Source organism: Argentina silus, assembly GCF_951799395.1.
Source record: "Argentina silus genome assembly, chromosome: X".
Classification (NCBI taxonomy): Eukaryota; Metazoa; Chordata; class Actinopteri; order Argentiniformes; family Argentinidae; genus Argentina; species Argentina silus.
The window spans coordinates 13,116,913-13,139,074 of record NC_139653.1 but is presented as its reverse complement, the minus strand read 5'-3'; the positions used below and the strand labels follow the sequence as shown (position 1 = coordinate 13,139,074).

The 22,162-nt window shown below is 41.8% G+C and overlaps 1 protein-coding gene across 1 annotated transcript in view; it reads right to left on the bottom strand.

Moving 5' to 3' along the window:
• The window catches only part of dst (dystonin), a gene marked incomplete at its 5' end in the record, with an annotated part of 123,027 nt that overhangs the window by 55,124 nt on the left and 45,741 nt on the right, over positions 1-22,162 (bottom strand). Inside the window, 31 exons of the mRNA XM_083694576.1 lie at positions 527-658; positions 851-1,581; positions 1,723-1,842; positions 3,160-3,946; positions 4,675-4,783; positions 5,303-5,391; positions 6,289-6,435; positions 6,658-6,680; positions 6,965-9,044; positions 9,325-12,528; positions 13,540-13,638; positions 13,730-13,837; positions 13,988-14,071; positions 14,194-14,356; positions 14,500-14,693; positions 15,738-15,876; positions 16,004-16,182; positions 16,346-16,503; positions 16,937-17,120; positions 17,407-17,533; positions 17,802-17,956; positions 18,156-18,308; positions 18,482-18,607; positions 18,682-18,777; positions 19,014-19,118; positions 19,760-19,921; positions 20,040-20,117; positions 20,550-20,678; positions 20,816-21,272; positions 21,421-21,575; positions 21,672-21,765. Coding sequence (XP_083550702.1) covers positions 527-658; positions 851-1,581; positions 1,723-1,842; positions 3,160-3,946; positions 4,675-4,783; positions 5,303-5,391; positions 6,289-6,435; positions 6,658-6,680; positions 6,965-9,044; positions 9,325-12,528; positions 13,540-13,638; positions 13,730-13,837; positions 13,988-14,071; positions 14,194-14,356; positions 14,500-14,693; positions 15,738-15,876; positions 16,004-16,182; positions 16,346-16,503; positions 16,937-17,120; positions 17,407-17,533; positions 17,802-17,956; positions 18,156-18,308; positions 18,482-18,607; positions 18,682-18,777; positions 19,014-19,118; positions 19,760-19,921; positions 20,040-20,117; positions 20,550-20,678; positions 20,816-21,272; positions 21,421-21,575; positions 21,672-21,765 — 10,567 coding nt within the window. The remainder of the gene's footprint in view (positions 1-526; positions 659-850; positions 1,582-1,722; positions 1,843-3,159; positions 3,947-4,674; positions 4,784-5,302; positions 5,392-6,288; positions 6,436-6,657; positions 6,681-6,964; positions 9,045-9,324; positions 12,529-13,539; positions 13,639-13,729; positions 13,838-13,987; positions 14,072-14,193; positions 14,357-14,499; positions 14,694-15,737; positions 15,877-16,003; positions 16,183-16,345; positions 16,504-16,936; positions 17,121-17,406; positions 17,534-17,801; positions 17,957-18,155; positions 18,309-18,481; positions 18,608-18,681; positions 18,778-19,013; positions 19,119-19,759; positions 19,922-20,039; positions 20,118-20,549; positions 20,679-20,815; positions 21,273-21,420; positions 21,576-21,671; positions 21,766-22,162) is intronic.

Below are 22,162 nucleotides of genomic sequence, written 5' to 3'. Positions count from 1 at the left end.
AATGTTTACTCGCCAGAGTTTGATCTGGGGTAACTCTGCATGTTTTTTCTTTAATAGGAGATGCTTTTAATAGGTCCTGATCAGCTGTATTATAGCTATCATCATTTTCACTGCTGTTGTTTATGTTTAATATATTTGACACAACAGGTAAAACAGAGGATTCATCCAACTGTATTTTAAACTTTTTCTGATAAACAGACATACTCTGACTGTATCCATTTGGAGAAGCTGTGGGCTCAGGGTCTTTCTCCCCCTCTGACTTGACAATTGGTTGCTGAGGCAGCACACTGTCTATTGACAAATATTCAACATTGTTTGACGTATTTTTATCCATGTATTCAACTGTAACCTCTGACAGTGGGCTCGGCACATTGTCTGAAAAACCCCTTGGTGATGAATAACTAGATGACTCCGTAACTAGAGGTGACTGAACAGCATTCAGGACATTCTCCATTTTTCTTTCCTCAGACAACATGTCACTGTGTGACGAGCAGGAAACGCCTGAGTCACTCTGAACAGGACTCACAGTCTGATTCACCACTACCTCACGGTACCCTGCTCCAACAAGCCCATCATCCAGAGTGAAGCTGACTGCCTCACAGGACACAATGTGTCTCCCAGGAGAGCTGACATCTTCTGTCTGTTTCACTGCTGTAGCCTGACCATGGGGAGCTTCACCATCACTCAGAATGAGCGAATTTGAAATGTTTGATAAAATGTCACTTTGGGTAGGATTTCTAGATCCAGGAACCATATCTGACAGATGTGCTCTGGTGAGGCCCTGTGAGACACAATCTTCCTTCAGTAAAGACGTTCCGTCAGTTTGATGGATGGCATATTCCCCAGTTACCTGATTGGACAAAATGGGTGAGATCATCTGTTTATGTATAGACCCATCATGACTAATGGTGTATGAGGGAAGTAAGGGGTTCAGGGAATCGTTCGTCCTCTCCATGTGTCCTGCTGCCTCCCAGTCTTCCTCTGCTTGCCCATTACCATTCTCTATATCTCTCTCATTGACTTGCTCATCAATGAGATCAATAACTATGACTGCAACTTTTCTCTCAGTTTTCAGCAGCAGCATATTCTCAGCCTCCACGCTGTCTATGAGGCCCAGACTTTGGGCATCAGAAATGGAGTGGGAACAGTTTGCATCAGGGTCAATAATAGCTTTGTGAAGTGGGTCTGAGTGAAGGATCTTATCAGCCAAGTCATCACTAACCAACCCTGAATCCAGTGCTTCCCCTACACTAATAGTGTATCCAGACTTGGAGTCATATACGCCACCTAACAGGCTCTGCTGCTCCATGATTTGCAGTGCTACCTGGGAGGATATGGACCCTTTCGACACAGCCTCTTTGAGGGTTGACATTGTACTGTTCTGATCCCCTATGACCCCTCTCATGTGAAGCTGCAGAGCTAGCACTTCCAACACAGTCTCCTCATCAACAAGACCCTTATCCAGAGCTGCATCCAGGTCATAGCGCTTCCCAGAGGTGACATCCAAAATGCCACCCTCCTCCACTTGGGCTCTTAGTAGGTGGATGGCATAGCCTCTTTCATCTTCATTGTCCCATACTTCTAAAGCACATTCAAACTCTGTAGCCCGGTTATCAACAGTTTCTGTCAATTCACTGGATGAATTAGTTTTGGCTTCTGTCTTCATTTGACTACAATGTGTCACTGGAGGTGTGGGACATAACCTTTTAGAATCATGTATACCTGAGGCTGAGCTCATGTGTGTGCCATTCACTGAGGATGATCTAGGAAGATGTGAGCTCTCCGGAATGGTTTCTGTGGCTGAACCTCCATTGACAGTCTCCTTCGTTTGGCTATCTGAACCTATAGCAGAGAGACAAGTATCTGACACTGAGCTCAAGTTTGTACCATTCACTGAGGATGATCTAGGAGGAGTTAAACTTTTCTTAATGGTTTCTGTGGCTGAACCTCCATTGACAGTCTCCTTCGTTTGGCTATCTGAACCTATAGCAGAGAGACAAGTATCTGACGCTGAGCTCAGGTTTGTACCATTCACTGAGGATGATCTAGGAGGAGTTGAGCTCTCCGGAATGGTTTCTGTGGCTGAACCTCCATTGACAGTCTCTTTCTGTTGATTATCTGAATCTACATCTACGTTTTTTAAATTAAATTGAAAAGATGTTGTTGTGCTGCTTGTGCTGCTTGTGTTTTTTTGAGGGAAGCTCTCACACAAAACACTCACTTCATAATCAGGATGTGTGGTACTCTTTACAGAGTCAACAGCTATTGATGATTCCTCTATTATATGCTGTTGTAGCAACGTTGCCTTGATAACAGTATATGTTTCACTGTAAGAACAAACCTGGTCATTCATTGTTTGATCTGTTTCTTCATTAATGTGCAATAAAGCGAGATCATCTGTATTTCTTTCAAAAGGTATATCTGAATTTCTAAAATCTTCTAAAATATCCTCCTCCATAGGAATACCACCAAAAGTTGATTTAGCAAGTTCAGAATTGTGGCAATTGTTTTCTAATGTCTCCCTGGAATCTTCAATTAAAAGTTTTGCCATTTTAGACAACTGTCCATCAAATATTAAAAGCCTTTTCCCTGATTTTGGGTCCATATAACTATTTATCATGAGGTAAGAGATGAATAATTGTTTTGCCTCTGTGGGAGATGGGGTATTAATGCTCTTATCATCAATGTCCAGGTCATATGTAGGACGGTGGGATCCATCAATCTGAATCTCCCTGAACATCAGCCAGGAGGAAAATCTGGCATTAAGCTCCGCAAGATCAGGTAAAATGTCTGGTATTTCTATGGTTTTCAACACCTCTGCTGTATGCTGGTCAATTAAACAATTTTGAACAGCAGAATCAATATCGACTACCTCAGAGTTTTCTGGTATGTAAAAGGCTGCTATTTTCTGTCTATTGGTGAGCAGCTGGCATGCAAACTGATTGGTGATGATTTCATGCTGCAGAGAGGTGGACATGGTCAAGATTTCCCCAGATTGAGGCCATAAAAGCCCTGTAAACCCTCTCTGTTTCTCCAGCACTAAGAGTGCAGTGCAAGAGCTAATCAGATCACACTGAACCGCCTCATCAACTGTTAGCCTTTCTCCATTTTGAGGGTTCAAAATTCCGCCATTTTGGACCTGGTGGCTAAGTATCCCACTGGCTGTGTCTTGATCAATCAGGCCCTCTGACAGGGCTTCCTCTACAGTGAACTTACATCCTGTTTTGGGGTCAACAATACCACCTGCAAACAGCTGAGCTCCCAACAGCCGCAACATGGTCTCTCGATCAATAACACCCTCATGAACAGCCCTCAGTATACTGATCTCCCTCCCTGATGTCAATGAGATAGTTCCATTATGGTCTTTTTTCACTGGCAGCAGCCGCAGCCCAGTCTCCTCATGAACTACACTTCTATGCACCAGCTGGATGAGAGAGACCATCTCAGCTGTGTTGGGGTTGATCAAATTCTTCCAGATTTTCTGTCTCTCCAGGATCTTCACAAACAGAGAGGCAGGAATCAGCCCAAATTGAAACGCCCTCTCAAGGGTCAGTACATCCCCTGTGTAGGACACCCTCAGTCCACCTGTGGCCAGTTGGATCTCTATGACCTTTAAGGCCAGACGTTCAGAGATGGCCCCTTCTCTGACCGCTGCTATCACAGGGAGGGGCTCTGAGCTAAACCGAGGGCTGTGAATACACTTGGTTGTTGTGTTGAGTTCTTGTAGTTGCTTCCAGCTGGGCTCATCAACAAGGTTATGTTTGAAAGCGTCATCCAGGTCCAGACACATCCTGGACTCAGGCAAAATGAGGCCAGAGGTTATGAGCTGAGCTTCTAGGAGACTGATCCCAGTGATCTGGTCGAGCAGGCCTGTCTGTACAGAATGAAATACAGAGTGCACTGCTCCACTCCCCACCTCTAGAATGCCTTCAATGGTCTGGAAATCCTGTGGGGGGAAAACAAGAAACCATAGTGATTAAACATAATGTAATCCAATGAATAAAATCTGTGATAAAAACTGATAATATGTCTATTATTGGTAAATGTATATACTGTACTTTAAATGTATACAGAATGATTGTATTTAATAGCAAGGTGAAACATGTACTCACCCCTTGGACAAGCATGTGAATGTTAACAGTTCATGTGCAACAGTGCAAGGCTGTGTATCAGTTCAACAGCAAGAAGAGGTACAGTGGACACATAAAAAGCTGGCATGCATCTGAGAACAGAATATTCAGTATCTTGCAAAACAAGAGAGCAAGTTAGACACAACACATCCAGGCTGTTATATTTGCTCTGGGAACACCTGTGATGATAAGGATATATTAGTTTTATTTATCGCTGTGGAAAGACTGGGTGATATGAAACACTCGTGCCATTATTAGCATGTTCACAGCATACTCAGTTTCAATGGGTACCGGGGAGAAAAGGCACAAGACAATATCCTGGTGAGAAACCTACATTGCCTCACTTTTCTCTCAAAACATGTAGCGCTCAATACAGTCATTTTAAAAGGAGTATGGATCATAGGGCACAAGAGAAAACCTGTCACACCATGCTAGAAATCTGGGGTAAAAGGTTAGTCATGCAGTTGAACAGTAGATGGCACTGGTACATTTTTTCACCACACTCATATTCAGCCCAGTGCAGAAAAAAGGCCCAGTATCCAACCTGCTCAGTAGAGGGGGTCTGATCAGCACACTGCTGGGCCAGGTCACTGCAGGCCTGATGGAGGGACTTCAGCTGCTCCTTGGCCTCATCCTTCTCCTCCTCTGTCATCCTGTACATCAGGGAATTTGAGGCATTACATTTTCTTATCGTAATCATCTATCATTACATATTTAAACACAATTATACTGAATAATGCATGCATTTGTAGCTTGAACAGAAGCATGAGCAAAAGTCACATTGATGATAACCTTGTGCCCAGGCTATGCACACAGCACATATAAGCCTGGAAAAACAACGACTCAAACCTAGCTTTAGTGGGAGTGAATTTACTGAGTAAAGTATTTTTTATTATTTGATTTCAGCGAATCACATGGCTGTGAGGCATAGCTCTGAATCAGAAACATGTGGTGTGCCAACAATGGGGGCGGAAGTGTTGTGGGAGATGATTGATCAGTGAAGTAAAACCAATGGCTACGCGCCGGCCATTTTCAGCGCTCTTTCTATTGGCCTTCATGAAGGCCAAGTTTGACGTGTTGGTCCACCAGACCATTCGCATAAGTGTCTGGGAATGAGGCTACATTGAAGACAGAGCCTCAATTATAATACATGCAAATATAATTCAACTCACTTGTCACTGTGTTTAGTTAGCATCATCTGTGTAGTCATCAGTGCTTCAGCAATTTGTTCTTTCTTTGTAACAATCTCCTCCATTGAAACCTGGAGTAACAAAGGGAACACCGAATTAAACTTGTGATCACTTGAAATGGCAATTCCTTTCCCAGGCATAATAGCCACTTGTATCTTTGGTGTATACACACAATTTTCACCAATGACATATCCAAGTGTGATTTGTGCAGTATGTGAATCTTTGTTACCTTTACTTTAATTTATTGGACTTGAGTCATACATAGTTTTACTGTAGGATCATGTTCTCATTGTAACATCCCTGTGCATTCAGAAGATACTGTTTTTCAGTCATTACATCAAAGGTCTATAGTACAGTACTGTATCTTATCATGTTGGGCAGACAATCACTATTAATCTATTATTTTTCTTGAAAATGCCTTAATTGTGCAGCAATATCAGAGGAAAGAGTGTAGGCTAAACAATATTTTTTTGGGGGGTCAAGTGATTTATTTATATTATTTATCATAAAGTTGACTTGAAAAACTGGAATGATTGCGCTTGTGCAACTGTGTCATAGAGTAAACTTCTGAATGCCCAGGGGGAGCTGAAGTAATGGCGTAATGGTCACACTCTATTTTCTGCTCATAGGTACAGTATAGTTGTCAGGGATTTACCCCAACTTATATATTTGTATTCATATTTGTAATGGGGTAAATAAATGATAAGAGAGTATCAAAAGCATAGTTTTTTATTGGAAACCATTCACATACAGTGACAGCGAAAGGCTGTGTGATATTTTGCATCTCTAATGCATATTTCTGACCATAAACCCATCTGTAACTAAAATGATATGTTTGGATAACAGGTTATACACACAATTGAGGGCATAATAACATATATAACTACTGTACTGTATGCATATACTGTAATAACTAAACGGGATGAAAAGAGGAAGTAACAGTTAAATTTTTTGCACACAGTATTTACCTGGGGCTTACTAGAGTCCTCTGTGATGGATTTACCATCTTTCATGCCCTTCTCATCTTTGCTCAGGCTTGGTTTCACACTGGACATCCAGTGCAATAACTTGCTAACTTTATCACAATGCTCTTTCTTCTCCTCATCAATAGATCTCTAGGATTTGAGGAAAGAATTTCAAAAAGGCTGTTAGTGTCAGTTACATTTTGTCATAACATTTAAAGTTGCATAAGATATGTGGCCATGCACATATTCAACATCAGAGAAACCCCAAGTACTCCCAGCCATATTTTCACCCTCTCAAGAAATGGACCATGAACAACTCAAGTTGACAACACAATCATCATGGTTTACATGAACCAAGTTGGTTGGTCTTACGCGTCCTTTTAGAAATAATACGACTGTTAGAAATAAAGGCAGAAAAAAACAAAAATAAACATTCACAACTTTGCCTCTTTCTACATGTTAAAACAAGCAAAAAAAACCAAATGTGAACATAAATGTGAAATACAAATGCTTTTATTAAAGTAAATGCAGAGTTATACAACAAGCATAGAGCAACGTTGGTGTTAATATTTAATTTAAATCAATTAAGATCAAGGACCCTTAAATATATGCTTGACCAATTAAAAATTGTGTTTTCCTTATTCACGAGCTACAACCACATAACAAACTCAAATCTGGCGATAGGTCCAAATATATTGGAATGATGACTTGGCTCCAATATTATGAGCCTTGGTGGCCTCTAGCAGCCTGAGGCCGGTGTGGCTGTCATAGACACCTTTCTCAATGGCATCCTTGAATGAGATTTTTCTTTTAGTCTTTGGACAGGTGAGGCTTTTGGTTTGATCATCTTTCAATAATGAGGCAGTGGCTTTGTCGATCAGACAGCCTTGAACAGCCTCCTCGAGTGAGATTCTATTGTGAGTCTCAGGGACTATCAGTCCTCCAGTCAGAAACTGGAATTCCAAGCACCGAAGACCAACATCCTTTGGGAAGAGGCCCCCCTGAATAGCCTGAGCTACAGTCAAGGTCTTAGCTGTCTGTGGGTGAATGATGCCATAGTAGGCTTGCTCACATTGCTGGAGCTGGTGGGCAAATGTCTCATCCAAGAGACCTCTGCGCAGAGCCTCTGTGACTGTGGCTTTCTCACCAGAGGCTGGGTCACAGATACCCCCAGTGCAAGCTTGGGCCTCCAGCAGCCTTAATGCAGTCAATCTGTCAATCTGGCTCTGTTGAAATGCTTGGAAAATTGACAGCCTTCTCTTCTGTGTGGTATCCCACAGACCGGCAACTGGGCTATTTGCGTCCTCAACAACGACCATCCTTGAAATTATGAGGTCTGCCAACTCATAGATGCTGAGGAGCCCACTTCGATAGCTTATAAGTTCTGCTGTTTCAAGAAGTCTTTGACTAAGGGAAGTTTCAATGCAAAGCTGCCGTCCACTTTTGAGGTCTGTCATTATATGTAAAGGACTGCCATTTACATCGGCAATGGTTTTTTCCTGCCATTCACTGTCCTGCTGGGAGAGAAACAGATAGGTCCTCTCGTCAATGTGGTTGGCCTTATATGCTTCATATGTAGACATCTCAGCACCAAGAGCACTATTGACAACTGTTACTCTGTGAGAACTGGCGGGAGAGAAACTGGAGTGATGCCTATCTCCGAAGGGCAGGAGATAGACATGGCTATTGGTGTCATACAGGCACATTTTCAGCAATTCTGAATAGTAGGCCTTCTGCCCTGTGTCAGGGTTGTGATAGCCTTTGGGATTGCCAATTGGATCATAGAGACTCTGTAGGGTGGCTTTATTTAAAATACCCTGTTCAACAGCAATGTTAAGGGGCACCCTAACACCAATCACTGGGTTAACCAATCCTCCAGTTGCTATCTGGGCCTCAATAATCTTCTTTCCTTTGTGTCTATCAAGAATCCTTTCCTCCATAGCCTCAAACACAGACAGAGTTTTACTGCCATAAACATAGCCACTGACTGCTTTTTCAGCATCCATCAGTTTGTCTTTCAGGTCTGCCTCAACAACACCCTTCTCCAAAGCATCTTGAACTATGTGGGTTTTTCCAGTAGCGGGATCTATAACACCACCAGTGGCAGCCTGCGCCTCCATAAACTCAATGGCATACGTCTTAGCTAAAAATCCTTTCTCTGCGGCCTCCAAAAAGGATAATGTTTTCTTGCTTGACTCCAAGTATATTCCAGCAATAGCAGTTGGTTTGCCAATGAGCTGAGCGAGGGATGCCTGCACCTCCTCAACAGTGATAAGGCCCACTTCTAATTTTTGCAAAATCTCTCTATCCAGGAGCTTGTTTTTGATCAACTTCCTTATACTGATATTGCCTCTAAGCCCTGGGAGCTTCAGTGAAGCCCAAAGGGAAGTTGTCTCACTCTGCTTCACGTCACTTGTGGCCTCTTTCAGCATACTGGTAGAATGAGATACTTTGGATGACATGTCTTTGACATTACATGAGCTGGTGCTAGTGACATTGGATGTAATGTTCAGACTTTTCCCTGCTTGCCTATCCAGAGATATTGAGCTCTTATTTGGTATGGCCATAGTTTCAGTTGTCATACTCTGGCTCAGGCTCAGTCTTTGCTTAACTGTTGAAGTCTGGATAGTTGAGCTGTTTGCAATTTCCAGCATTGTTTGTTCCTGACCATGCATGTTTTGATTGTGGACAGTTTCCATTGTGCCTTGTTTCATCCTTTTTGGCTCCTCTAACACTTTGTCTTTCTCCATTGTTTCCATCTGTAGGCATGAGACAGGGATAATCATTAGAAACTACTTGAAAGATAGCAATGGAAGTGATAATAATATGTGTTAATACGTGTGTGCGTGTGTGTGTGTGTGTGTGTGTGTTTGTGTACGTTGTATTTATCTATGTAGAATGCATTTACATTTGCACATTGCATTAAGAAACAGCTAATCTATATGTGCTATCATTTCAAACAGTATAAATAAACTGTATATATAGACATTACTGGATAAAAAATATGTTTAAATTACTTAGTTAGTAATTAATGTATACCTCTGAGGACATATTCATTTTCATTAGCTCCTCTTCTAGAGTGTGCTTTGCATCTTCATATGAGGACACTATTTTCTTTGTTAAGAAAAGCTCAGTATTCAGCTTGGCAAGCTCGTCATCTTTAGCACACAGATGATTGGTTTGACTTGTAGTTTTCAGTTCCTTTACCATCCTACGTTCAGTGGTAACAGTGGCCTCCAGTTTCAGAACCTTTTCCTGGAGACTTTTGACCTCCATCACATAGGAAACAATCTGCTCGTTGAGGGATCTTGTTTCCTTTTCCTTTATTCCTAGTTTCCACTCATTGTCTGTCAACATTTGTTTGATCTTTGTGGCCTCTTTGGAGCTTTCCCTGTTGAGATTTTCCTGCTGGGTTATGTTAGAGTTAAGTTTGAGTTTTTCTGTTTCTAATTGAGCAATTTGAGATTTAGCCTTCAGCAGGTCATGGCTGATGATTGTTCTCTCATGTTGCACTTGTTCCATCTTTATACGAAGCCCATCTAACTGCTGTTGAGCCTCCTGCTTTAATTTCAATGTGCTCTGATTAAAAGTTTTCAACTGTTCAATTTCTTTCTGTATATACTTGTTATCGCTCTTGGCTGAATCTGTGCTGTATGAATGCTCTCTAGATTTCTTCTCCAATTCCAGTTTAATTTGAGATTCTTGTAATGTAAGCTTCTGTTCCATCTCAGTCTGCAGTAACTGCAGCTGTCTCTCATAACCTTTCTTCTGTAGTTCAAGTTTGCTTTTGAGGTCTTCTAGCATCTGCTTACAATTCTCAAGTTGGTCTTCCAGCTTTTGGGACCTCAGTTGAAGGGCTGAAATTACCTTTTGCTTTTCTTTAAACTCTCCTTGGGCTTGATCGAGTTTTCCCTTCAGCATTGTGACCTCAGATGTCAATGACATGCTTTTCTCTAGGGCTGTGCTTCTCTCCCTCTGAAGGACTGTGATTTCCTGTTTGAAATTTGACGAGAATTTGTCTGAGTTGGAGGTGATATCTCTCATGGACAATCTATTCCTCTGTAGCTCCGCTTCTAACTCTTTTATCTTAGAGTGGCTGATTTTCCCTTCCTGGGTCTCTTTAATCAACTCATCTTTTGTTCTTCTTAGGGCAGAGCTCTGCTCTTCTAGTTCTAATTTCAAGTTTTCCAGCTTTTGGTCAGCCATTTTCTTGTCCCTTTGAAGGGCACTGATATTATGCTTGACACTCGTTGCCTCTTTTTCAGAATTTTCACTTATTCCTTTCATACTCTGCTTACATTTCAAAAGTTCACTCTCCAATGCCCTCACTTTAGCCATATATTTTTGTCCCTCTATTGACTCCTTTTGCAATTCTGCCTTTGTTTTTCTTATCATTGTGTTCAGATCATTAACTTCCGCCTTCTGCTCCTGGACTTTTTGATTGGCCACATGTCTCTCTGTGTTAACTGAGCTAAGATCAGACTTTAGATTTCTGATATCCTTCTCATAATTAGTGAGGTTCAAGCTGAGGGCTTTGTTTTTCTGCTGCAGTTCAGATGTTTTCTTTACCTGCTCATTATAGTCCATCAGTTTTATCTGAAGCTCATGTGAAGTCTGAGATTTCTTCAGCAGCTCCTCCTCAAATATTTTTACCTGTGATTTAGTGCTCTCCACCTGAGATTTGAATATGTTTATTTGTTGATCTTTGCTCCCCATTTCCACAATGACCTTGTCTAGTTCACCTTTCACATTTTTCATATTACGTTCTATCTCCATGTTAGTCTTCTTAAGGTCCTCTACTTTATTCTGCAGTTGAGCGACCACCATTCCACTTTTTTGAAGCTCTGATTCCAGGTTTTTGGATTTGAGCTGCATTTCCTGTTCAGATTGTGCCTTAAAGGTGAATTCCTCTCTGACTTTTTGAAGATGCTGTTTCCAGTTCTCTGTCTCGCTTTTCAATGTTTTGATCTTTTGTTCAGAGAATGTTTTTTCTTGTTGTAATGACTCAATAGTGACATGAAGACTCCTAATATTATTGTCTAACAACACATTCTTTCTTGTCAGCTCACTGATTTTAAACTTCAACTGCTCTCCTTCAGCCTGTTGAGAGGCCAGCTCTTCCTCGAAGCATCTCATCTTGTCTCTCATCTCCTGCTCCATGGAGGTCCTCTGGAGTAGTTTTCCTTGGTTGATTTTTAGCTGTTCTTTCAGACCGTCAACCTCTGTTTTATGGAAAATACACATCTGTTCCAATGAGGACTTATCCCTCTGGAGGGATTTGATTTGCTCTTGAAAGACATAGATGGATTTTTTCATTTCTGTAGTTTCATGTCTGAGCTCCTCTGACTTTTGTCTCATGCTGCTCCTATCTGATTCCATGTTCAGCTGAAGTTTCTTCAACCTGTTATTGGCATCATCCAACAGGTCTTTGAAGCGCTGAGCTTTCTCCTCTGTCATGTTTTTATGTACAAGCACAGTGTTTAGCTCTGACTTCAGCGTCTTGATCTCAGTTTCAGCTCTTTTCTTGACCATGGTTAGCTCCTCTAGCTTGTGCTGTAGGGCCTCCGCCTCTATGTCTGTATGGGCTAGCTGGGTGCTGGTAGAGAAGGAGGAAGTTTGCATGCTCTCTCTGACAACCGTGGAACATTGTGAGTCATTGTGGAGTACTTTGGTATCAGAGGACATGGCTTGCTGGGCCAGATCCTTTTCCATGAACTGAACCTGACTTAGAAGCTCTGCCTCAGTCCCTTCCTTTGCCTTGAGCTCCATCCGCAGTATGCGACTATGCTCCTCAAGATCCTGAACATTGCTGCTCTTCTTCCTCAATTGGTCCTCAAGTTTCATCCGTGCCACCGTGCTCTCCTCAATGCTCTTCTTCAACCTATGGAGAATACCTTCCAGAGATGATCGCTTAGCTTCAGACTGCTGGACCAACTGCCATGCATTACCTAACTCCTGCTCAACAGCAGCTTTGCCCTTCACTGCCCCTTCTAGTTCTTTGCGGCACTGCTGGGCCTCATCCTCAGCCTTCGATTTCTGGAGGGTCAGGTCACTGATGGTCTTCTTCTGTGTTTCTACCTTTCCTCCTAGATAGTCAATCTGTGTGTGTCTCTCAGCCAATGAGTCCTTCAGTTCCTGTACCTGCTGTTCAAGCCGTCCAATCACCTCCTCTCCTGTAACCCTTCGGAACTCCATGCTTTCTGTCCAAGTTATGTACTCTGATCTTTCAGAAGCCTTCCTGTTCTACAATGCAAAAAAACAAGTCATCGACTGCTTCAGAGTTGAGTAAAACTCAAGTAAATACTTGATAATTTCTGTATTGTAAAAAACATTACACATTCAGTATACCTGTGTTGTTACATTGTAATTACTGTACTAAAAACATGTTGTAATATGTTGTTACATAGTCATTATGTAATTACATAGAATATGGAGTTGAGCGGTTTGTGTAATTGCATACATGGAATAAGGAACTATGTACAATGTAAGAGCATGTTAATACAATGTAGTTACTAGTGTAATTACAGAGTTACTACACAATTATAGGGGCAACTTAATGTAAAGCATGACTAAATAAACAGTACAACCAATAAAACTGCTTGTGGTATCACAATTCGTATATCCTTACCGAGGTGAAGAGTGTTTCAGCGTTGTTAATTGTCCCCAGCAAATGCCACCATGTGAAAGTGTTTTAGATTCAGTGAGAGGTGACAGCTTGTTCCTCCCAGAGAAAACACCATCACCATCACCAACAACAATACAAAATAATAGCTCTTTTGTATCTGCATTGCAGTTGCTTATGTGGTTTTACGATGAATAAAGCAAGACATCTGCATTCATGCTGACTGAATGATATAGAGAAATAGTGCCCTTTGAGTTATTGTGTATTCATGGCTTAAAGAAGAGGTACCTCAAATATGGCTGGGAGTCAACAACCAATTTGAAGGGAAAAGAGAAGGGAATTCAGAGAATGCACACTATTTTACATATTGCAAACCTACCACAATTTGGCATAAGAGAATAAAACACTCTTGTGTCCAGAGGATTAACAAGAGTTGCTGTATGCCAACATAAGTATCCATAGTGTATGAAACATCAGGTTTTTCTAAATGGCAATACGTAATTGAAGAAAACAATACAGCACTGTATTGTTTACAGCAAAAGTACCATGCACAAATGACATGCACATTGTGTTTGTTGATCGCTTATCATCTCAGCAATAAAAGTGAAAGGATATTTAATCAAAACCCCTACCTCCTCATCTTCTGTTCTCTTCAACGTCTCACTGGTAAACTTCACATACTGTGTCATGAGGGTGACAAGAGCAGTGTAGCGAGTTCTGAGGTCCATGAACTGCGATGAGAAAAAATAACAATTCCTTAACACACATACAGTAACACACTCCACACGGGTCTCGAGCATTGTAACATTACAGTGTTCCTACCTCCTGAATGATGGCATCAGATGAGCTCTGCATTCTCCGTCTCTTGAGTGGTGATTTGTGCTGAGAGTCGACCATCGCTCTGTAGGTCATCAGCTGTAGCTCATAGTCCTGAAAATACATTAGTGCATATTATTCATCTGGTGTTCAACTGGTCTTCCTGCAGCAACATTTTTATAAAACTAAATAAATGTGAATATATCAATAAAATATATTCATTCTACGTCAATAAAAAATAAAATTGTTAATGAGACTACTTACTTTAACAGCAGCAGAGTACTGCTCTGAATACTTTTGGCATTCATCAATTCTTCTCTGCTTTTGTTCCATTTCGGCAACAAGGACCTTTGACAATTTTTTTTTTTTTACAAAAAAGACACATCATTTTGGGAAAATCTCAACTATCTACTGTATCTGTTTTGATACATTAACATTAAAATTGGAAAACAGTTTCTCCCCTTGTTTACCTTCTGTTGGTTGAGCAGGTCAGCTAGCGCCTTGCTATCCTCAGGCTGGTTCTCCTGGGTCTTCATCTGAGTGGCCTCCATCTCTCTGGCCCACTCATCCAGACTGCCATAGGCGTCTTTGTAGTACTTCAGAGATTTATCAATACCTTCCAGTTCCCGAAGCCTGGAACATTATAAAAGGATAACGATTTAACCTTACCGTTAAGTAAAAAGTTTACTCTTTGTCAATGTAATGTATAGTATGAATGGAATGTATAGAATATCAATGTATAGAATGAAACCACAGTCCCCAGAAAACACTTTCACCTGCTCTCAATCTGGGAGTGGACATTATGCCACCTCTCGCCCAGTTGGTCAGCCTTCTCCTTGTGCCAGTCCAGGTCAAAGTCACGCTCGTTGTGGGCCTTGAACATGCGGTCGCTGATGGAACGGGCTTTCTGGAGCTCATCCTCCAGGTCATGAAAGACATCTCGTTTCTCATCGATCTCTGTGCGCCATTGCTAAGAGCAGAGTGGACACTGGTCACCCATCAATCAGGCATCGCATCACTCATTGCATAAGGATGACTGTGTGGACTGAATCTCACAAATAATCATAACAATACCATTCATAATAATACATATCATAATAAGCAGTGGCATTTTAACCCCAACATTTTGGTGGGGCCACTGTGAAAAACGCTCAGATGCATGCCAGTGGAACCACAGTCAAACAAAACACATTACACGTCATGAACACAGTTGGATACAGCCTACGTGCCTATCGACATATTGACACTTGCCTATTTGCAGAATATATTTTAAGATTAAGATTAAGAAATATGTTTAACTATTTCTCGTGGGCGCAATCATACAGGTTCTATTTCCAACATGTTAGCTTTCTGTTTAGCTATGACCACTTGCTATGTGACTACTTTGGCCTGTCCAATTTGCACGCACCAGACCCCGTAGGAAAGCAGTTGTAAAGACGCGGCAGACATCTAAACAATTTTGTCTTTCTCTGGCTGCAGCACTTTTTTGAACCACTAGGAACAGTGGGGCCAGTGGAGTTCAGCCCTTTTAGCTTGCCTGCCTCTCAACAGAGAGGCCTTCTTTGAGCATGCACACAACCATTTTCCTCACTCATAGCGTTTCATTGTCAGAGAGGGCCGAACAGAACTGGTCCAACTACCACAGAAAACAGTAGCACTGAGCCAGCCAGCCAGCTGCGAAAAACAGCAAATTTCACACATTTCAGAGCTTCCATACTCAAGGAAAATGAACTAAAGTACAGCCGTGAATGTTTCATTAACCAAAGATAAAAAAAATAAATAAAAAAAAAGTGATTTGCTAACGGTAGTATGCAATTAAGATAATGAAGATACAATTATATGACTCGCGCAACACCACCATCTGCTGGTGGGGCTGGACACCACCGACCCTGAATGACGAAACACCACTGATAATAAGATATATTCATCCAGCAAGAACATTGGCAATCAGACAGAGTTATCACAGCATTTAATACAACATGCTGTCATATCAAATGTCTTTGAGAGAGATTACCTTGAGTGTGCTCATGACAGTCTCAATGGACTTCAGGTCAGAATTCACAGCATCTTCCTCAGAGAGTTTGGCCTCATAGAGCTTCACTACAGCCTCTGCACTCTGGCTGTGCTTCACCACCATGCTCACCGTCTTCAGCCTGCATCATGGACAGAGACATTTTGTTTTGAAATGACTTTTTTTTAGTACATTTTAGGTGTACTATCCATTTAATATGACTCCACCACTTCAAAGGCCAAACAGTGGCAGTGGCTGGATCCACTCACTTCTCCAGGTAGATGGAGGACATGGAGTAGACTTGGCTCATGCTCTGGATGAGGATGTTGAGCTCAGAGGAGAGAGTGGGGACAGAGGGAGAGGCTGCAGCCTGTCTGAGGAATGTCTCACACTTCTCCTTCATAGCCTCCAGGTCTTCCTTCAGCTGATCCAACTCTGCCTTCTTCTTCTGCAAAGGGAGAACGTATTTATTCAACCTTTATTTCACAAGGTAAGTCAAAAAAGAATTCTCTTTTACAATAACAATCTGCTGTGAAAGTAAGTTCATTGGAAACAATGTAATAAAAAGATGGGTATAACAGAATGTACTGTTTGAATGCTGGGTTCTCTACCTCTTGCTCTGCGATGCGCATAACACTCTGCTCTAGGTCGTCTCTGTCCAGAGGGGTGCGGATCTGTCGGATCAGGTGTTCCTCCTGGGCCTCCAGGCACATGCGGAAGTTACGCACCTCAGAGATGTACTGGTTGTACACCGACTCCTCATGTTCTTCTGCTCAGAACAAAAGCATAAAAAGAGTAACTGCATTTTGAAATATTTAGATACTTTTCTCTGTAGTAGGATAATGCTGCCTTCAGATATATATCAACAATCCATTCAGTCCTGAAAATGATTAGTCTTTGGCACCATTTGGCACGCACGCACACACACACGCATGCACACACACACGCATGCACACACACACACACACACACAGACACATGCACACACACCCGCGCACACACACGCACCAGTGCACCCACACAAACACACCCTTCCTGCAGTGCTGGCCATGGGGTGCTTGGCAGGTTAAAGAGTACTCCTGAAAGGTATTAACTTTTTTCCTAATAGGCTTAAAAAAACATGTGTTTTCCTCGAGGTAGTGTGCCAAATGTGTATCAGCACCCTCTTGTTAGCAGATATAGTAAGGTTAGCTTATTCTAACCTCTCTCTGCAGACTTGAGCAGCTCCTCATAGTACTCCTTGCAGGCCAAGACTTCCCTCTCAAGCTGGGCACAGTCAGCCACAGTGAAGACCTCAGACTCCTCACTGTCCTCAAGGAAGTCTTCAAAATGGGACTGCAGGTTGCTCAGGACCTGTTGATGCTCACCTGGCAACATGGTCTTTATCTTGAGAAAATAGGGAAACCACATAAGACGGATCCATAACAGATCCACAATCCACAAATGCACTGCACCAGTTATAAACATTATATAAAAGTAGGGATCGGAAACATTAAGGCAATAATCATTCTCTAACATGCAGACCGAAATAAGTAGATCACATATAATTACATCTCTATTTGGCTACTTGAGATAACTCCCTATCTTTAGAGTTTAAGTTTTGCTGCAAAAGGAGACTTGGTGTGACTTGTACATTAAGTACATGAAAGTTAATGTAAGTACACAAACATACTGAGGCCACGTTCCAGTTGCGGATGGCACGGATGTCAGCCATGAGGGAATGCCAGGAGACCACACTCTTCATGTTGATGTGGGAGCGGTGCCACAGGGCCAGAACATTCTGATACACCTGCTCAGTTCTGAAAGCAAAATGAGAAGATGAATCACTCTAACAATAAAGACTTTATGTACACACATCAATTTGTGAAAATGGCCCTTACACATTATGGAATTGGTGAGCTGTTGTAATCATGACATAGGTAGCATTTGTCATTTTTCCAATTTTGAGTGAAAAGACATTTACCAAAGATCAAGCTCTTTAGTTATGCAAAACAACATTTGTTATTCATCCTGATAAGAGTGCAGACAATAGAATAGAATAGAAACCTTCAGATTCCAGTGTCTCACCTGCTGGCCATGTCAACAGCCTCCTTGTTGGGTGGAGGCACGGTGAAGCAGACCGAAGGCACCATGGCCTCGTTCCCAGATGGACTGATCACCTTCCACTTGGCCCGATGAGAGTTACTGGCCAGCACACACTCATCATCCTTATAGATTGTTATCTATCAGAAAAGATAGAGGTTACAATGTTCAAATCAATAGCACTACACCATTTACAGGCTAAATTCAATACCAATTCAGCATCAGACTTATGACCAACTTTTTAAGATGCATCTTTAAATCTTACCATTAGCAGAAATGCTTAAAAGACAGTGTTACAAATCTTGCGATCACAGGAGAAAGTGTAACAAGTAATAGTACCTCTATCTGGCGGTAATCACAGATGGCTTTGACAGGTATGGAACTTCTGACTGGGCTCCCTGGATTTCTGGGCTTGAGCTGGACAATAGCCTTAGCCCTGCCCACCAACCCAGCCACAGTGCTGCGATACTGGAGGAGCTGCTCCTTCTCGTCCTGGGGAAAGACAACACCCAGCCTCAGTTCATCAATTCAATCACAGGGACAGGGTTACTTTAATGGAGAGATACTCATTTAGGACCACTAAATTTTGGACCCCACATATTTTTGACAAATCTCAATATGACTACTGGTTGTGTTTTCTAACCAGTTTTCATTTGCAAGCTTACCATGGACTCCTGAATGTGGTCCTCCAGCTTGTGTAAGCTGCTTGTCCGATCACAGCCATACTTTCTTTGGATGGCATCTTGTAGGCCCTTTAGGTAGTCCATGGACTCTTTGGCATCATTGAAAAACTGTTGGGAGGGAAAGGGGATTAGATATACTCTAGCAGACCTTCATTCCTTAGAAGAAAATTGAGTTGACTCACCTCAAAATAGACTGCATTCTCTTTCAGGTGTTGCTCCACACAACAACAGAGCTGTAGGATCCAGTTCCACTGGGTCTGCATGGCTGCTCTATAGGCCTAGGGGAAACCACAGAGAAACATGTGTTACTATGTCAAATAAGTCAGTCAGTTAAGTTAGTAACTGAATTAATTGTATTATGTATAGAGCTCTTAGGTGTAAAATATAATGAAAATACATTTTCAACATATCTAAGACTTGCAATGAAACTGATAAATCATACTACTAAAAGTGTTGCATCAACTATAAAAACACACACTGAAATATTGGATGGCTTCACACAGACAGGGCTTACTTCAATAGTCAGCCTGGCAGGGTGGTTCTCAAGCTGAAGGTTCTCTGCCTTGTCCTGCACAGACTTGATCACCTCCTCCTTCTCATCCAGCTCTCTCATCAGGTCCTGTAGAGAGAGAGAAAGAGAGAGACACCCGATACATCAGGCAGTGTCTTTGACAACCATGGCCAAAGACCAATCCCTTCTCGGGATTCTGTCTTGCAGAGGCATGTACTTTGCCATACCATCTCAAACAAAATAATTTTGAGAAGATAATGATTGAATGATGATGAATAGAGGGTTGGTAGCTAACACAGCCACATCCAAATGGAGTTCAAATGGAGTGCTCTAAGCTCAAAATTAGCCCCTGTGATTCCTCTCCACCAATGTGTATTGTACCTTTGTACTTTTGAGTAAACATATCACCTTCAGAGATAACATGTTATGTTATTATTATAACACATTATTATTATATTAACATGTCTTGGGGATATTTGTTCACCCATAGGAAATGTTTTTATTCCCTTGGTCATGAGAGTCAAACCCACTTCCTGGTAGGAAAAGCATTGTGTGCTAGCAAGGTACTGTATCCATGGCCGCAAAGCACCGCTGAAGTGTTAAGCCCCTTAAACACATTTTATAATCTCAAACTAAACCTAAAAAATAAACAACATGAACTGAATCGTGATCATATGTGGTTAAATAGCCAAATATGCTCGCAGCAAAATAAAAGAGAATACAATCAGCTCAAGACAGGCATGACTCACAGCATGGTACTCCCTCTTCTTAGAGATGTTGCCATTGCAATCGCTCCAATCAAAGGCAACCTCCTCTTCCTCTTTCTCGTTGAGCCAGATGAGTTCTTGGGTGGCTCGGGACACAAAGTCATGCAGGCTCTCCAGGTGCCTCTGGCGATTCCTCGAACAGCTCTACAGAAGCAAAGTCATGGGAAATAGAGATATATATTGCTCACATGGTATTCAAAAGAGCTGTAATTAATTTGTAACAGTACATATAACTGCAATCAATTCAAACGCCAACACTTACCAGCAACTTCCCATACTGGGTTTCTAATTTGCCCAGTTTCTCAGAATAGTTCAGTTTTAGTGGTTGGTTCATCTGAATCTGAGAAAAAGAGACAAGTAAGACTTGTTATGTTGCTACATATTACATGTGTAGTAACACTGTTATGACTCTCGTAAAATTGTACTAACATGTTACTGTACATAGTCATGTGGTAATTGATAAATGTGAATTGAGCTGTTAAACAGTCTTTACAGTCTTTATTCCACTTGTGTGATAATAACACAAAATGCATTCCATTAACATGCAATTACAAAGCCAGAGTAAGAGCTAGAACTGAGTTATTACACAGCTGCATAGGGGCCACTTAATGTAAATTTTGACCAGGGTTAGACCGTACAGACCATTTAGCCCATTACATGCAAGAACCTTTCAGCACTGAGGTGAACAATTCAATGTGATAAACAGATACATTTCCAAGTTTGTTTAGAAATAGATCTGGGAGAGAAATTGCTGAGTTTTGTTCATACATACCTCACTAAGTTTGGCTTCTTTGAGGCTTATTTGAAATTCTTCGATGGCTCTTCGTACACTTTTGTGGTTCTCTAAATGTGATTCCACACTTGGCAAATCGGATCCCCACTCTGCACTATCTAATTGCACCTTCAAAAAGGGACAAATAATTTCAACATTAGTCACCAAATGGTCAAACACAAATATTACATTGTCCAATAGTCCTCAAAATGTAATCAATAGTCTCACAAAGTAGTCTGAATATTGAGCTTTGCAACAGTTCTCACCTGCATCTCCTCCACCCAATTGAGCAGGTCCTGAACAAAGTTCATATTGACCTCCTCCTCAGTCATGTTGGGGTCTACTAGTGAAGACTTGCCCAGGGGCTTGCGGATCTGCATGTGCTTGAGGTGCTGGAGAACTCCTGGTTCCATGCCCTCTCCACCCCCCATGTAGGCCTGGACTGAAGCAGGCTGCAGGCCAGGAGTCAAGGTTGGGGTCAGGCCCGGGGTAAGGCTGGAGGAGAAGGTGGAGCCGGGGGTTCCCAGGCCTCCATGGGTAAGTGCAGGGGTGAGGTCTGGAGTCAGGCCAGCATTTAGGTTGGAGGAGAAGCCGGAGTTGAGGCTCTGAGTGATGCCGGAGATCATCATCTTGGTCTGTTCCGTGGTCAGGGTGCGCCCTTTACTGTACACAGATGAGCATTCTGTCCTGAGGGCCAGCAGATCATCCCGGAGCCTTGATACCCTGGAATTGTACAGCACATAACACATATTACTATTAGTCTCATTGTAATATGTATATTTTACTTACAGTGTTACAATGAAACCAAATAACAAAACACATGTTATTAAATTAGTTTATCTTTTTCAAAATTAAAGGAATGATTTTGCACCTTTGAACAAGCTGATCTACAAAGTAGAACTTCCCATCCAAGAGAATCTGGATGTCCACCACTTGCTGTCTAAGAAGGTTCTCACACTCCAAAAGGTATCCAGCAATCTCAGCCTCATTCTGGAACTGGATCCCAGACTCAAGCCTCTTTGCATCCTAAGATGAAAAACAAACAGAAATGTGTTTCAATGGGTAAAATAGTTGGAGTTTTTTATCTTATGGAATTATTAAAACTATACTTGTTTTACTTACAGACTGCAGGGCAGTTCTTGCTAAGGCTAATTTGTCCTCTCCAGTGACACAGTCTCTCTGAACCCTGTTGGCAATCTGCTGCAACATTTCCAGTCTAAAAGATAAAATCAGGAAATCTGAAGTTGGTATTTATTTTTTAATAAATCAACATTCAACATTCACAGTCTGAAAACAGAATACACACACAGACACACAACACAATTTAACCCAGACTTCTCATCAGCTACCTCACCTGGATCCATACAACTGTTCATACACAGAGTTGTTATTGAGAATGACCGGGGTGCTTGATAGTAAAGGAAGGTCCTGTACGGCAGGTCCTGTGAGGAGATTCTCCGAGGAGCCTAGGCTGGTGAGAGTACAGTTGCTCACGGACGAGACACTCCTGCAGTATGCCAGGTTACTGTGCATGGTAGACGACTATGACTGCGCCAAACTACTCAGAGAATCACATCTACAGTACGCAGTGTCACCCACTCATCCATCTGAAA